The sequence below is a fragment of the Periplaneta americana genome, chromosome 12, assembly GCF_040183065.1.
Source record: "Periplaneta americana isolate PAMFEO1 chromosome 12, P.americana_PAMFEO1_priV1, whole genome shotgun sequence".
Lineage (NCBI taxonomy): Eukaryota > Metazoa > Arthropoda > Insecta > Blattodea > Blattidae > Periplaneta > Periplaneta americana.
The window spans coordinates 174357037-174375436 of NC_091128.1; the positions used below are offsets into that span (position 1 = coordinate 174357037).

The 18400-nt window shown below is 35.9% G+C and overlaps 1 protein-coding gene across 1 annotated transcript in view; it reads right to left on the reverse strand.

Annotated features, from left to right (window-relative positions):
- The window catches only part of Phlpp (PH domain leucine-rich repeat protein phosphatase), a 142985-nt gene that overhangs the window by 111962 nt on the left and 12623 nt on the right, over positions 1–18400 (reverse strand). The window contains exon 3 of the mRNA XM_069842612.1: positions 17521–17702. Within this exon, the coding sequence (XP_069698713.1) occupies positions 17521–17702 (182 nt within the window). The remainder of the gene's footprint in view (positions 1–17520; positions 17703–18400) is intronic.

Consider the following 18400-nt stretch of genomic DNA (forward strand, 5'->3'; position numbering starts at 1 on the left):
CCTATGTAATGAAAAAGAAATTCATTAGCTATGTAATGAAAAACAAAATAATAGAACAATAACATACAAAGAGGCAAAAAAATATATATCTATAATTTTAAGAAACTTCAAAGCCCTTGGGACACCTCAAGAATTAAATATAGAAACTCCAAATTTCCCACATTAAATTTAGATGTTTAAAGTAAAAAAAAAAAAGAAGAATTGATTTAAAAATATTTGTGGCAGTAAATTGTGAAAAGGAACAGATAAATAAGTTTTAAACTCTTAATGGTTATCACGATTGGTTTAAACATGCACTAAAACCAGACGTAAGTGCAAGTTTGAACCAATAAATCATTGAGATTTGCGATAAATTAATTAGTTTAGGAAATTGCATATTTATTATTGTATAACTACTTTTGTACATAGATCTTTTTTTTTAAGTTTGTGCTTAATATTAGGACTGCTAAACCATACCCTAAAACCAAGTTTAGTACAGAAACATTCCAGAATAAAACTATGTAAAACCCTTGCACTACCAACTCTCCTCTATGGAAGCGAAATTTGGGTTCTGAAACAAAGAGATATCAGCAGATTAAGAGCAGTTGAAATGAAATATCTGCGACGAACTGCAGGATATACCTTATTTTATTTCAAGGAGTGCAGTTCGGTGGCTCCTTTGAACACCCACTTACAGATTTATGACTTCCTACACAAATTACTCTGACAATTCCATCCTGTCCCCTCGTCCCAACAGTGCACAGTTGCCACAATCCTGGTGACCTTCGAAATTATGCAGTGAAACTGATGGGATTCTTGGACTTCGTAAAAGATGCGACAACTCTGCCTCCACGTGGATTTGACGGGAGCCTGTCAATTCTTCTGAACGAAGGTTGTGATTGGTTACTAACAGGAGAAGACAAGATTTCCGTCACAGTAAGGAAGACATTTATTTATGACAACCAATTAGTAGTGGGCAGTAGAAGGTCTGTCGGCAAAGTCTTTTCTATGAAACTGCACTCCATGAAATAAAATAAGGTATACACACTTCTGGACCACAAGAGGAACGAGGGTTACCGTATACTGCAGGAACTCAACATGCAGCCATTAGAAGAAAAAATTACAGAATACAGAAACAGATGGCTTGAACACATTTCTCGTATGGAAGTTGGCCGTTCACCCCAAGAAATGCTAAAATACCACCCTCAAGAACGACGACGACCTGGACGTCCACAGAAACGTCTATAGGATCCTGTATAGCTGGAACCGAAACAGGCCAACAATGGCCTAATTTCGTGCCTGGAATATGATGATGATGATGAAGTTTGTACTTTTGTGAACTAATATCAATAAATCTATCATATTTTTCACATTCTTAAGTTAAGTGAAACTACAGATTTTTGTAACTATTACATTGAGAAAACAGATTCATGTATAGATTCACTCCGCCCTAATCTACATCCAGCAAAAAAAGAATCCGACACTCTAACAACATAGGAAGATAGCATCTTGTCAATGTGACCGTAGCTGTAGTTATGTGTAGCAAACCGTCACGAAGATGAAATGTTATGTACATAAGTAATAATAGAGGTAAAAGGTATCCCCGTAACATGCCATGAAGGCACTTGGGGGGGGCATGGAGGTAGAGCCCCATGCTTTCCATGACCTCGGCACTAGAATGAGGTGGTGTGGTCAGCACCACACTCTGACCGCATTTTACCCCCGGGAAATCGAAAAATCGAAAAATCGAAAGAGAATTGGGAGGAAAAATTTTAAAAGGTACGCAAAACGCGTCCTTGCAAGGGGTTGGGGGCTGTACAAAACTAAATATGTGAGCTCCAAGCCTGTTGGCCACTAGTCTCACTCCGGGTTACGCTGCTCCACTGAAGGAACTCTAGAAAATTTTGAAGGGGAAGCCGAAATTGGACGTAACCTCTTAGGTACCACATACGCGAGGGGGACTGAGATTTGATCAAGTGATCACGGAACGGGGCGAGGAGGAGATGGCTGGTGATTGCCGTTAGGATGGCAAGACGCTGTCATCTGTTGTTCGATGACAAAGCATGTGAAGGGCGTCGGAAGAAGCGCCGTGAAATCTAAATCTGCAATTTGAGAGGTCCCTGTCCTTTCAAATTGCGACTAATTGAGTGACCTCGTATATTTAATAGACAATTTATATATGTTCTGAACTAGGGCATACGTCGTTTATAATAAAGGGGAATATATATGGGGAAGGGCATATAGGTCCGTGGCCCATTTCTTATAGAGCTCATCCCGACATTTGTCTTACGCCTGAGGAAAACCACGGAATACCTTAGGCAGGATGAGTTGTCTCATATAAGAGACTAGCCAATTTGGCTATTATGTAGGAGGTGATTGTTGTCATGAGCCTTGTTGATTTGTCTCAATTCCGAGACCAGCCATTTGGCTATATGATGGCTCAATTGCGAAGAGGGGGGAGAGATGTAATTATTAATTAATTTAGAGTTAATTAGGGAGATTCATGGGGATATGAGTGCAGGTCCGTGGCCCATTTCTTATAGGGCTCATCCCGACATTTGTCTTACGCCTGAGGAAAACCACGGAATACCTTAGGCAGGATGAGTTGTCTCATATAAGAGACTAGCCAATTTGGCTATTATGTAGGAGGTGATTGTTGTCATGAGCCTTGTTGAATCGTCTCAATTTCGAGACCAGCCATTTGGCTATATGATGGCTCAATTGCGAAGAGGGGGGAGAGATGTAATTGTTAATTAATTTAGAGTTAATTAGGGAGATTCATGGGGATATGAGTGCAGGTCCGTGGCCCATTTCTTATAGGGCTCATCCCGACATTTGTCTTAGCGCCTTAGGAAAACCACGGAAAAACCTTAGGCAGGATGCCCCCGGGAAAGACCCGGTACTCAATTTTATAGGAGGCTGAGTGAACCTCGGGGCCGTTCTGAAAGTTTGGCAACGAGAAAAAATCCTGTCACCATCTGGGATCGAACACGTAAGTAATAATAATAATAATAATAATAATAATAATAATAATAATAATAATAATAATAATAATAATAACAATAACAATAACAATAGAGGAGCAGAGGAAGATGTTGTCAGTCCTTGTGCTAATTGAAGTCTGTTCGTTGTCCGTTCCGCCTTGCTGCCCCCTATAAACGGAACAAGGGCTGACCGGATGCAGACGCAAGGCCGGCGGGCGGAAGCAAGAATAGCGACCCTCTCGTGTACTGTCGTCGAGTAAAAGCGTTTACACACACAACGTTTTCTTTGGGGTTATGCTGGAGAAATGTGCAACACACAGGAGGGAACAAAGTTCAGGCATTTCTGTGTGAGAAGGGGAATGGGGAATGAAAATATCTCGATTCATTTTGGTCTGCAGGCTACCGTTTGCCTGCAGCAGAATTATGTCTCTGCCGTTGAGAGCTCTGCAATGCGACGGACAGTTATTACGGGATCTAGTTGAAGAATTGGCCGTCATCAGCCGATAACTATCAGATTGCCTGGTCAGTTTCGGTCCCAGTCTAATTCCGTGACGTTTTACTACACTCGGCGAAGCGCCTCTCGTCCCCGGTCTGTAAATAAACAACCCATCTCGTCCCCGGCTGAAATGTGTTCCATTAATCCAGGAACCCGTCTCGTCCCCGGCTTAAATATACAGGGTGATTCACGAGGAAAGGTAAAAAATTGAGCTGTGAATTCTGAAGTCATTCTGAGTCAAAACGTTTATATGAATATGGGTCAGTTTTCGAACGGTTACGGAGATATGGCTCACAATGCAGATTCCAATGTTACGTCATTCATTACGATCCGTGACCTTGTCTAACATCTCACGTCAGCAGCATATGATGTCTGATTCACACTGGGGCGAGACATTTTACCAAAAAAATGCATCTAGCTCCTACATCGGCTTCTCGTTTTCAAAATTTATCCGCATATCATCAGCTAAGTACAAGATCTCATCATAACAATTTACTCATTATACCCTACCACAAGACATCTTTATATTCTTCATCCTATACAGTTTCAGTTGCTAGAAATTGGAACTCGCTTCCGAGTGATATAAGGGGTTGTTGGACAATAACTTCATTTAGGTCAAAATTACATAAATTCTTACTTAACAGATGAATTGCTGATTAATATTTGTTACTTATAATGAAACTAACATCTGTCCATTCTTATTATTATTATCTTTAATTTCTCTAAATAGATCTACAAAACCTCTAATGGCAATTACATTAATATTCTCATTATAGAAATAGAAATATATATATTCTCCCTGTAACATAGTCCTAGTAAGCTTATATTAAATTAATTTTCATCATTTTACTAGCTATCTCAAATATTAAATTAATTATAATTCCTTGAATTAAATTAGCTCATAAATTAAGTTACTACTTTACCTTATAGATTTATCTAAATTTAAATAAATGTGTAGTGAAGATTATTGCTGGAGAACCTTTTAAGTGAGTGTAATGAAAATATTTGTAATTTAAATTTATGTATTGTATTAATTAAGGCTGGTTTAGTGGAAGAGAAGGCCTTATGGCCTTAACTCTGCCAGCGAAAATAAAACATTATTATTATTATTATTATTATTATTATTATTATTATTATTATTATTATTATTATTATTATTATTATTATTATTATTACATCGTTCGAAAACGGACCTATGTTCATATGAACTTTTTCACTCAAAATGGCCTAAGATATCGTGTACTAATTTTTTTACCTTTCCTCGTGAATCACCCTGTATTTCCAATTCTTATGCATCGACTACTCAAATACACAAAAATTCAGAATCTTGGTATGTCAAATGACTATAAAGAAAGAAATGAGATAGTGGTATGGCTGAGGTGGTGCTTTGGTCTTGTACTTAGATCCATCGGAGCCTTAAGAAAGTTTCGTCTTCGATATGCTGTCACTCGCACCGAATGGTCAATGACTGGCGAAATTTGAAGAGTATTTGACGAAGACTTGTTTCCGTTTTCTTCATTCCCACCAACATTATGGGCTGATTCTTCTGCTGCACTGACCAAAACTACAAATTCTTGCGAATCCTTTCACTCACACCTTGCCAATGCTTTCTACTCTTCACACCTTCCACAGCCACGTTTATAACAGCTCTACTTATTTACAATCAGATACATATGTTAAGTGTAACAACATAAACGATCCTTTTAAACTCCACTTCATAACCGCAAAAAGTGGGATTTATCAGAAAAGTATCAGCTCAAGTATAAGAATGGGGAATATTCATGCCTGCAATTTGTACGGATAATTTCGTATAATTACAGTTAAATGAGACCTTGTTTACTTTTAAGCATATGACTTACATTTATTTTTAAGCATTTTCATTATTTGATAGCATTTCTTTTTATAAAATGGACATTATTTTACTCATGAAAGACAAAATTTTTAACCACACCAACCTGCAGTCCCAACTCTGCACAAAGTGGGAGGAAATATTTTGTCTTTACCTGGTTTCACCTCTTACACACCCGAAACGAGTTGGGCTATAGGATTAACACTCCGAGAATTAGATGGGGACGAGTTGAACTATTGCATCAACGCATCGAAAATTACGTCGGGACGAGTCGGTCGATTCTGGGAAGAGACGGGCTATGCCCACTACACCTCTGTGGCCCAAAGCAGCATGCAGGGCTTTCATTTCAAAACTTCCCAGTCTAAATAACTATTCATTTCAATTATATTTAATTTAAACAAAAACATGTCAATTTTCTACAGAAGAAATACTGATGCTTACACAATTAAATTATGTGACGAGAATGTACTACAAGCTGAATCAGTCATATCTTGAACTGGCTTTAAATGAGAAGCTAACATGGAATGCACATATTACTACATTAGTAAAGCAAATGAGGAATAGAATATACTAGTTAAAATATATCATTAAAGGGTCATCGCCTGGCTTCGAAGTTCAGGTCCCAGTCGGAGAGATACAGGTTAACTTATAGCAGAGTATTGGGCGGAACAGGCGAAGGTTTGTTTACTTTTTCCATATATCGGAACTAACCAATTTTAAAATGAAAATTATTAAATTACTTCTACAAGTATAAATAAATATATTTTATTTTAAAAGGCAAAAAGCGACACAACTGCTGACAAAAAAAAAATACAGATTTATGGACTAAACATTTATAATCACATGATTTTGAAGTATCGGTATCCGTATTCAAAATTATAATGTATAAATCCGAATTAGCAATTGGAGTTATTTACAACACGTAATTTAAATTAGCATAAATATATTATACTTCTTGATTACACAACTTTTAACACTGTATCGCTTCGGAATATGTATGATAATAACTTTCTTGTGTTAAATATTATTAACGTACCTTGTTAACATGTTTCGACCTATTTTCGGTCATCTTATATATTACAGACGTGGACAAATTATTAACAAAATTGACGATTTTTATGATAATTCTGTTTACAAAATTTGACTTTTCAATTTACACTACAGTTGACAATTTTTCATATTTCTATCATTATAGTAGACAGAGAAATGCAAAAATGTCAACTGTAGTTTAAATTGAAGAGCCAATTTTTGTAAGAATATATAATAAAAATCTTTAAGTTTGCTAAAAATTGGTAAATATGCAAAAATGTCAACTGCAGCCTAAATTGAAGAGTCAAATTTTGTCAAAATATAAAATAAAAATCTTCAGTTTTGCTAATTATTTGGAAATATACAAAATGTGAACTGTAGTCCAAATTGAAGAGTAAAAATCTTCAGTTTTGCTAATAATTTGTAAATATGCAGAAATATCAAATGTAGTCCAAATTGAAGAGTCAAATTTTCTAAAAATATACAATACAAATCTTCAGTTTTGCTAATAATTTGGAAATACGCAAAAATGTCAACTGCAGTCTGAATTGAAGAATCATATTTTGTAGAAATATATAATAAAAATCTTCAATTTTGCTAATAATCTGTCCACGTCTGTATATATTGGTTCCGAAGATGACCGAAAATCGGTCGAAACATGTCAACAAGGTATGTTAATAATATTTAACACAAGAAAGTTCTTATCATACATATTCCGAAATAAATATATTGTATTTAATATGCTGTATATTTTAAAAAAGCACCTTGCGAATTTGTGATACCGTTACCTCAATTTAATTCATTCGATTCTCTGTTTACTCTATTCTGTTATTAAGTTAACCTACAAAATTTTCCAATCTGACTTCTAACTAAGGGTACGTACACGTTGGAGCGACGATAAACGATAAAAGAAGCAGCGATGCTATATCAGGGAGAAATGAAGCATGCTTTGTTATTGAGGTGTGCATATTGGAGTAACGATAAAAGCGAAGATACACGATAAAAGAAGCAGCGATGCTATATCAGGGAGAATTGAAGCATGCATTGTTATTGAGGTGTGCATATTGGAGTAACGATAAAAGCGAAGATGCACGATAAAAGCGACGAAAAAAAATCCATTTTCTTCGCTCTTGTCGTTCATACGATCTCTGATTAAGATTATATTAATCTGCAATATTATCAATATATCCGAATATTAATCGATTTATTATTATTTCGGCATATTAAATTAATTGTCATAGATATTGGCAAATTGATCAGTTGTGTATATTTTATTCGTGATACGTTATGTGATCACAAGCACCAATCACAACACAATGAATTTATATTAGTTTTAGGATGAGAAACGAGTTCAATTTTGTACGCATTTAAGTTATATTAACCTTGAACCTAGCAGCTGATATTTCCTATATATCTTCTACTGATAAGTCAAAATGTTCGCTTCCCGCGTCCTCGTTGTTCCGATATGAACACTTGATTCTTTGATAATACCAAAGCATCGCTAAGTCATTTATTTTATCGTTTATCGTTGCTCCAATGAGTACGTACCCTTATGCATTCTTTCTAAATATAGTACTTGGGTTATTTTCATTTTAAGTTTAATACTACCTTCGTTTTTCGTATTCTATGCTCATTTGTCCCCCCCAACACGAGTTTTGCTCATAGGAGAGTTAGATTTATATTAAGCAGAACATATTATAACTTATTATGAACCCAAACGAGATTAACTGTACCGACAAAGATTTCCTGGGAGAGTTGGATGTTATAACTAAGAACTTTATGGTGAAGGAAATATTCTGTGTCTTGTACATTAATTCTTGCAACGTTAGAATCTATTCAATCGCGGAAATTACCAAAAATATTCGAAAAAAAATTCCTCATTTGAGGACTTCCGTTAGATTCTAAGATAAGAAGAAGCTCCTTTATTCGTTACAAATTATGAGCCAACCCTCTTGATGGTTCAGCGAGGTAAGGGGGACACCTGCCACGGTGGGCCAATTAAAGGAAGCATCGTAAATTAAGTGCAGTGTTGCCTTTTCACTGAAGAGACAAATGGGATTGCTTGTGTTTTCCTTTTCCCTTTTAAGATCTATATTCACAGATAATTTTATCATTAAAATATTATCCACTTGAATGAAGAGTATTCTATACTGTGCTCTATCCAACATAAGAATAAAGTGATATAAACCATAGGACAGAAATAGACGTGTTCACACGGCAACAAGAGTCAATTCAAATATCTCAAGAATACGTGCATGTGTTTACATCGGTTATTCTTTAGCTGGACAGACTTCAGTTGTTTTTTTTTTCTGAGTTTGGGCCATAGGAATTTAATAGTATCACTCAATTTTTCTTCTTCTTTTGCACTTTAGGCATTAGGCAGTATGACTACCCCGTTTCATATTTTACTTTGGTTCCATCTTTTGTATGGGCGTCTGACATAATTATATTCTTTCTTGAGATTTGTGTTCGGTTATCACAGCAGGTATTCTTTCAATGCTCATATGAGTAAGAAACAATTGACAACTGTTGATGTAGAGTATGGAAAATAAAAAAAAATCCAGTTTAGACTTATTTATAGTCATGTCTCTTGCTGCATATCCATCAATTTTAAATGTCTAAATAGCTTATATTAAGCATAAACATGATATATATGTCAAAATATAGGGGAGAGTCGGGTACTATCGGACATCGGGTAGTATCGGACAGTGCGTTTCTTTCATCTACCACCGTATGGTAGTACCTGAATGACATAGTTACGTTTCTCTATGCGACATCACAGAAACGTAACCAAGTCAATCAGGTACTATCATCGTATGGTAGATGAAAGAAACTCACTGTCCGATACTACCCGACTCTCCCCTAGTTATAATATCTGCAGTGCTTAGGAAAAGTGGCATAAGTCAGTTTTCACAAACCTTTTTTGATAATTTATTGACAACTTACACTGGTTTATGTCGATTTGATTTTTTTACGTATGAATTATTGTAATGGGAAGAATACTTATGTATTTTTTTCCAAGCGAGCAGATGTTCCGTAAGTTGTCAATAAATTACCAAAAAAGTTTTGCGGAAACTGACTTGTGGCACTTCTCCCAAGCACTGCAGATATAATAACTGGAGTTATGATTTAAATGTCCAAATACGGTTATATCACAGTCTACTATATACAGTCACGAAGCTTGAGTTTTGAGGGTGCTAGAAACAATAGACTGTGACGGTACTATTTTGCATTGCCTGTAATGAGGCGATATTAGCGATCCTAATGTTGAGCAACTATCTAATGTTTGCATATTTACTACTAATTGAGCTTCGCGACTGTATATACCTACTAGATTGTGGTTATATTAACTAGAATCGTGATTTAGTTGTCCAAATAGAGTTATATTAAATAAAAAAACATGATATGGTTGTAATAATATATTAACTGGAGTCATAATTTAAATGTCCTTATAGAATTATATTAACTAGAGACGTGATTTAGACGCCCATATAGGGTTGTATATTGGGTAAAAATACTGGTCAGCTATAGATTAATACAGAGTTAACTGAATTTTTTACACATACGTAACGTATAAATTACTCCTTGCATTAATTGTACATACAGATATGTTTAGTCAACAGTCCGAAGACGGTTGCAACCTCTTAAGTGAGACTAATAAAGCATCACTCATGAGGCAACTAAGCTAGGAGATAATGGGATCGGTTGACTAGTTCCTTTCCCCCTCCATTACATACATACATCGCCGACTAGCTACAGTACATATTACACTAGTCAGACTTCAGATGCATACAAACAATTGTTCTTCCTCTGACTCATCGTCAAGTGAGATGTACTGCCTGATAATATACAGTACTTACTTACTTACTTACTTACTTACTTACTTACTTACTGGCTTTTAAGGAACCCGGAGATTCATTGCCGCCCTCACATAAGCCCGCCATTGGTCCCTATCCTAGCAAGATCAATCCAGTCTCTATCATCATATCCCACCTCCCTCAAATCCATTTTAATATTATTTTCCCACCTACGTCTCGGCCTCCCTAAAGGTCTTTTTCCCTCCGGCCTCCCAACTAACACTCTATCAGTGGCGTATACTGGTTAAAGGGTTTGGGCTACCGCTGACCCTATTATTACACAAAATATATCTAACAATTACTTTAATTTTAATTACTATGGTAAAACTAATAATACAAAATTATTACATTATGTTATATTATAAACTTTTTCTTTTGTAATTTCCTTGGGCTACCGCCGGTAGCCCGGGTAGTCCGCAAAATACGCCCCTGCACTCTATATGCATTTCTGGATAGATATACAGTAGTGGCAAAAAAAAAACGGACCGACCCTTGTAGCTGATTTCAGAGCCTTGTTCACTCCAGAGCACGATAGACTGGTGACTAAGACTTTCGTGGTTCGAATCCTGCCTAGGAAGGAAACTTTTTTTTTGTTCCTTATTCAAATTTATTCCCAATACTTTTCGATTGCAGCGATATTTTACTACTTAATTAACTTATTATTCCCAGAACATGAATTTTACCAGTTATCGAAATGTATTGGGAATAAATTTGAATAAGGAACAAAAAAAAGTTTCCTTTCCAGGCAGGATTCGAACCACGAAATCTTAGTTACCAGTGCATTGTGCTCTGGAGTGAAGAAGGCTCTGAAATCAGCTACAAGGGTCGGTCCGGTTTTTCTTTTACTATTGTACATATCAGCCAGAACCTCAGAGATACATTTGTACTATTATTCATAATTTTAGGAAATATTCTTGTGTAGCAAGGTGTTTAATTTGAAGTCTCTACGCACAGGTTGCATCATTGCGTGCCGCAATTGGGTTATAAAACAGTTTTGTAACTGTGGCTTTGTTGACAACGTGCCGAATTACGAATCATGTATTCATCATAATAGTCAATAATTTCGTTCACAGTTTCAACTGTAAACACTGACATGGTTGTGGCGCGTTATGCATAATAACCTCCAGAAGCCTCCAGCGTTACAACAATTCCTGGAAACTCATCATACTTTGGATCTCGCCAATTTCTTCTGTCCATCTTTACATGGGAGTCCTTTATACGCACTATAATCTAGAATTCCAGACTATCTTTATCTCCCGAGTAACGTTTGTGCTAGGTAACACTTCACTACTTCACATGACTTCTTTGATGGAGGATTTTCTTCGTTTATTATTTTATAAAACTCTAGAGAACATTTGAAAATTCCATCCCATTCAAATGTAGACATGACTCAATTAGCAAACATAAAAAATAATCCGTGGCGCTACAGCCCGTGAAGGGCCTAGACCGACCAGCCGGCTGCTGGCCTCACGTCCACATGCCGAAGCAGAGGTGGACGATCATCCAACCAGAATGGAGGTATCGTGTGGTTAGCACGATGATCCCCCCAAGCCGTATTCGCAACAGGATTTCGCTACCTATCGTAGCTGCCAAAATTCATCACGATGCTGGGTGGGCACCGGTCCTATACACTGACCGAAATTTCATGAGAAAATTTCTTCCCCCACGAGGACTCGGACCAGCGCGCATTCCGTAACGCGAGTCCTAGGCGGGATGCCTTAGACCACGACGCCACGGCGCGGGACCAATTAACTTAAGAGAAATTAAGGGACACTAGAACTGCATTATTGGTCAAAATGGTAAAAATGAATAGGCCTATGTTTTTTACATAAATAATTATCTTATACATTTGTTCAACATTTCGTCCTATATTTAGCTTCCGCCTGCTACTTTTAAAGATTTGGCGACCATTTTTAAAATGCCACACCCACTAAAAATTGCGTTTACTCAAAACTACGTTTCTGGCCAATAATAAAGTTCCTAGCGGCTTCCATTTGCTCCGATTTATATGAAACTTTCCAAGAAACTCAGCATATTGCAATACACAAAGCTGCGCATGGAATCAGCTCTTCACTGGAAACTTTTCATGATATGAATTTTTAACTTCTAAAACTTAAAAAAAAAAAAAAAAAAAATTATCAAGCAAAAATTATGATTTGTAAGAAAACTTTTATCTCATGAATCAGCTCTCAGATTTAAAAAATCCATTTGGAGTTTTCTTTATCATGAAAAGTAAGTCCTTTACAAAAGATTTTTGAAAGCAAAAACAATTCTGAAGCCGTCAGAGATGTTTTGAATTTACGCATAATTTAATATCATTAAAATATGTGAAAATTAGTATGTAAGGAACTAATGAATGAAACTTGATGAAGGTTGCTGTGGAGTAACGGTTAGTGCGTCTGGCCGCGAAACCAGGTGACCCGGGTTCGATTCCCGGTCGGGGCAAGTTACCTGGTTGAGGTTTTTTCCGGGGTTTTCCCTCAACTCAATATGAGTAAATGCTAGATAACTTTCGGTGCTGGACCCCGGACTCATTTCACCGGCATTATCACCTTCATCTCATTCAGACGCTAAATAACCTGAGATGTTGATAAAGCGTCGTAAAATAACCTACTAAAAAACTTGATGAAATTTAATACTCGCCGAATTTGAAAGAAATTAGTCAAAAACTTTAAAAGTTTCAAAACTCCAGTGTCCCTTAACGTTATTCACACAACCACGGGAGCAGAATAATTTATTGTTTATTTTACTCCGTTGTAAGCCGTATCTTTGTAATAAATTTTACCGAGGGAACGGTTTGACCTAAAATTGTTTTTTTTTTTTTTTCAGGTATACTTAGAAATTCATTCTCTTTATATCTTGCAAGCTACTGAATTTCACTAATTAAGGGTAAACAGACGCGAAATTGTAACAGAAATGGAAATGGAAATTTTTTGTATTGCTTTAATAAATAGTGCATACTTTTCTGTATCAAATGCTGAAACATTTTGCTTGTCTGAAGGACCTAAGTAGTCTTCAAAATTTAAATACCACAGCCCGGCGCAATGTGCCACTCCCCCTTTCAGTAGTCATTTTGGAGTTTCCGTGTTATAGAAATTTTCTTGGAATTTAGACAGGCAAACTATCTGACCAGTGCTAGGAAGGCTGTGGCTTACTACTTCCTCATGAATATGGAGAAAATGGAGTGCAGTGTATGAGGTGAGATAGCAGATAAATACAGACGTGGACAAATTATTAGCAAAATTGAAGATTTTTATTATATATTTTTAGAAAATATGATTCTTCAATTTAGACTACAGTTGACATTTTTGCGTATTTCCAAATTATTAGCAAAATTGAAGATTTGTATTGTATATTTTTATAAAATTTAACTCTTCAATTTGGACTACATTTGATATTTTTGCATATTTACAAATTATTAGCAAAACTGAAGGTTTTTATCAGGCCTATATATTTTTACAAAATTCGATTCTTCAATTTGGAATACAGTTGACGTTTGGGATATTTCCAAATTATTAGCAAAACTGAAGGTTTTTATTATATATTTTTACAAAATTCGATTCTTCAATTTGGAATACAGTTGACGTTTGGGATATTTCCAAATTATTAGCAAAACTGAAGGTTTTTATTATATATTTTTACAAAATTCGATTCTTCAATTTGGAATATAGTTGACGTTTGGGATATTTCCAAATTATTAGCAAAACTGAAGGTTTTTATTATATATTTTTACAAAATTCGATTCTTCAATTTGGAATACAGTTGACATTTTGGATATTTCCAAATTATTAGCAAAACTGAAGGTTTTTATTATATATTTTTACAAAATTCGATTCTTCAATTTGGAATACAGTTGACGTTTGGGATATTTCCAAATTATTAGCAAAACTGAAGGTTTTTATTATATATTTTTACAAAATTCGATTCTTCAATTTGGAATACAGTTGACGTTTGGGATATTTCCAAATTATTAGCAAAACTGAAGGTTTTTATTATATATTTTTACAAAATTCGATTCTTCAATTTGGAATACAGTTGACGTTTGGGATATTTCCAAATTATTAGCAAAACTGAAGATTTTTATTTTATAGTTTTACAAAATTTCACTCTTCAATTTAGACTATAGTTGAAATTTTTGCTAATTTACAAATTATTAACAAAATTGAAGATTTTTATTATATGTTTTTACAAAATTTAACTCTTCATTTTAAACTACAGTTGACATTTTTGCATATTTCTGTCTATTTTAATGATAGAAATATGCAAAATTGTCAACTGTAGTCTAAATTGAAATATAAAATTTTGTAAACAGAATTATCATAAAAATCGTCAATTTTGTAAATAATTTGTCCACGTCTGTAGTACTATAACTTTAAACGTCGTTTTCCTTAACATACATTTTTCAATGCTTATGTACCTTTTTCTCTGCAACCATTGGGAGTAAAAACATGAAATTTTGCACACAAGGTTAAAACTATGGTATTTATAATTCCCTGCAACAAAATTTTGATTTGTTAATATTTGTGAGTTTTATACATTACAAAACTTAGAAAAATTTAAAAAAAAGTTTGACACCTAATATTTTTTAAAAACAATATCAAGCCTAAATAACATATTTGCTGCAGATAAATGTTACTTCAGGTATTTGTAGGCCTAACACATGTGCAAAGTTTTAAGTTTATTGGTTTAGCAAATTTTTAGAAATAGTCTATATCATTTTTTAATTTTTTAATGCTTGTCTATGCGGATAACGTGAACATGATAGGAGAAAATCCACAAACGATTAGGGAACACACGGGAATTTTACTGGAAGCAAGGAAAGAGATAGGTTTGGAAGTACATCCCGAAAAGACAAAGTATATGATTATGTCTCGTGACGAGAATATTGTACGAAATGGAAATATAAAAATTTGGAATTGATCTTTTGAGGAGGTGGAGAAGTTCAAATATCTTGGAGCAACAGTAACAAATATAAATGATACTCGGGAGGAAATTAAACACAGAATAAATATGGGAAATGCCTGTTATTATTCGGTTGAGAAGTTTTTATCATCCAGTCTGCTGTCAAAAAATCTGGAAGAATTTATAAAACAGTTATATTACCGGTTGTTCCTTATGGTTGTGAAACTTGGACTTTCACTTTGAGAGAGGAACATAGGTTAAGGTTGAGAATAAGGTGAGAATAAGGTGCTTAGGAAAATATTTGGGGCTAAGAGGGATGAAGTTACAGGAGAATGGAGAAAGTTACACAACACAGAACTACACGCATTGTATTCTTCACCTGACATAATTAGGAACATTTGAAATGGGCAGGGCATGTAGCACGTATGGACGAATCCAGAAATACATATAGAGTGTTAGTTGGGAGGCCGGAGGGAAAAAGACCTTTAGGGAGGCCGAGACGTAGATGGGAAGATAATATTAAATTGGATTTGAGGGAGGTGGGGTATGATGATAGAGAATGGATTAATCTTGCTCAGGATAGGGACTAATGGAGGACTTATGTGAGGGCGGCAATGAACCTCCGGGTTCCTTAAAAGCTAGTAAGTAAGTATTATTCATAAAATTCTGAAAATAAAATTGAAGGTAAAGAAAATCCTGTTTTAAACTAATATTTAAAATTTCAAGGTCCTGGGTTCAAAAAATGTGAAAATTACAGGCAATGGTAACATGTTATTTCTCATCTGCCCCCCCTCCCCAAATAAATGCCCTACGCCAATGTCCCCCTTGATAGCGATACTTCTTTACTAGGCAACGCTGCGGTTCTCTGATTCGCGGGATCCGTGAAGCCGTTCAATAGGAGGCTGAAGACACCGAAGTAGTCCAGAGGAAAGGTCGTAAAATTTCTGAAGTTGGAACTGTCTGGAGTCCAATCTTTTCAGTGACGAATTATTTCTTATGACAATTTTGATATTTCTGAAAATTCTCATACCTATCCAGAAAACCTGCCGAATTGATTTTCTACAACATAAGTAGGGGAGTAGTGGGTACAGTGAGACACAAAATATTGAGACATGTATGCAAGTGATAATTCAAGTATTTTTTAAAATCAAGTGCAATAGAAATATACATTAAAACATGGATTATAATAATACATAAACAAATATGTTAATAGATAAAGGACATAATATACAATGCATGTTTGTCAAAAAAAAATGCAAATGTCTCACTGTTCCCATTCAGGAGGGTACAGTGAGACATCACAGTGTCTATTAACGGACATTGAAATGATTTACATTTATTTCAAAAGAAAACAAAAACTTGCTGTCTCTTTATGTTCTGTAGGCTTATTTAGAATCATTTTGATGTCTGACTTCGAAACCATTGAAACATCTGGAACATTTGGAAAAATGAATTTTCCATGACATTTGAAACTTTTTCGAAAAATTGAAATGAATTTTTGGTGACAACAAAGCTTATAATTATAAGAATTTAATGTAATTCTTTATTATTTTTTAATTTTTTAACATTTTCTTAAATTTTGTGAATAATTATTTAAGAAACCATTAAAATGTAATGTATCCATTATTTTAAGCTACAGTTCATAAATTGGTTACTAGTATGTTCATTTTTAATGTTAGTTACTGGTAAATCATTGGTACATGGGGACAGTGAGACGTCTCAGTGTACTCTTCAATGACATGTCTCACTGTTCCCTTTACACATAGATAATTTTAAAATGACGCCATCAATTCAAAATTAAAACAGGAAAGACGAAACTTTGCCAAACATAATCTCAAATACCATTGTATTAGGTAACAAACATTCATATTTATATCTCATTTGTGTATCCAATATAACCTTCATTAAACACAATCCAAAATTTTACTTCTAGAGTGAATAATTACGAATTATTTTTTCATCACTCACCTTTGTAACTAATATCAAATCGAATATGAAAATACTGTTACTTTACTCATGCAACATACAACTCCACTGTTACCAACATCTCAACATCAAAATTTACCTTCTACTAAAAAATGTCTCACTGTTCTCCCTGTCTCACTTCTCCCCTATACTTTCCCTATATGAAACAGTGTGAGAGCGTGCGTGACCGTGGGGGAATTGAAGCGGGAGTCGACCTGGTTGGCAAGTTGGTATAGCGCTGGCCTTCTATGCCCAAGGTTGCGAGTTCGATCCCGGGCCAGGTCGATGGCATTTAAGTGTGCTTAAATGCGACAGGCTCATGTCAGTAGATTTACTGGCATGTAAAAGAACTCCTGCGGGACAAAATTCCGGCACATCCGGCGACGCTGATATAACCTCTGCAGTTGCGAGCGTCATTAAATAAAACATAACATTTTGAAGCGGGAAGGCGCTACTTGCCTGCCGGAGCCAGTCCCGCCACACGTCTCGTTCCCAGGCCTCGTTGAAGCCCAGGAAGATGTGGCGCGTCTTGTCGGCGTCCAGGGGCGTGACACGCAGCACCAGGCGCCCCGCGCGCGAGGGCCGCGCCTCCACGTCGCCGCCGCTCAGGTCCAGCATCTCGGGGGCGCAGCTCGACGCCCCTGGAGGCACAGCACATGCAGTTATTCCCACGCCCTCACTTCGCTTTTCACTATCGTTGTTATTGCCTATAAAAGTGAACACAAAGTTACTGCGTCGTATCGTGTGCACGAGATTAACAGTGACTTCTCATCAAAGATTATTCTTTTTTTAATTAGTTATTTTACAACACTTTATCAACTGCTATGGTTATCTAGCTTCTCAGTGAGATGAAGGCGAAATGAGTCCAAAGTCCAGTGCCGAAAGTTACCCAGCATTTGTTCTTAACGAGTTGAGGGAAAACTCCGGAAAAACCTCAACCAGGTAACTTGTCTCATCAAGGTAACTTGTCTCATCCACGTAACTTGTCTCATCCAGGTAACTTGTCTCATCAAGGTAACTTGTCTCATCCACGTAACTTGTCTCATCCAGGTAACTTGTCTCATCAAGGTAACTTGTCTCATCCACGTAACTTGTCTCATCCAGGTAACTTGTCTCATCAAGGTAACGTCTCATCCACGTAACTTGTCTCATCCAGGTAACTTGTCTCATCAAGGTAACTTGTCTCATCCAGGTAACTTGTCTCATCAAGGTAACTTGTCTCATCCACGTAACTTGTCTCATCAAGGTAACTTGTCTCATCCACGTAACTTGTCTCATCCAGGTAACTTGTCTCAAATTGTTAACACGTCTGACCGGGGTCAAATCCTGGTTGTGGCAA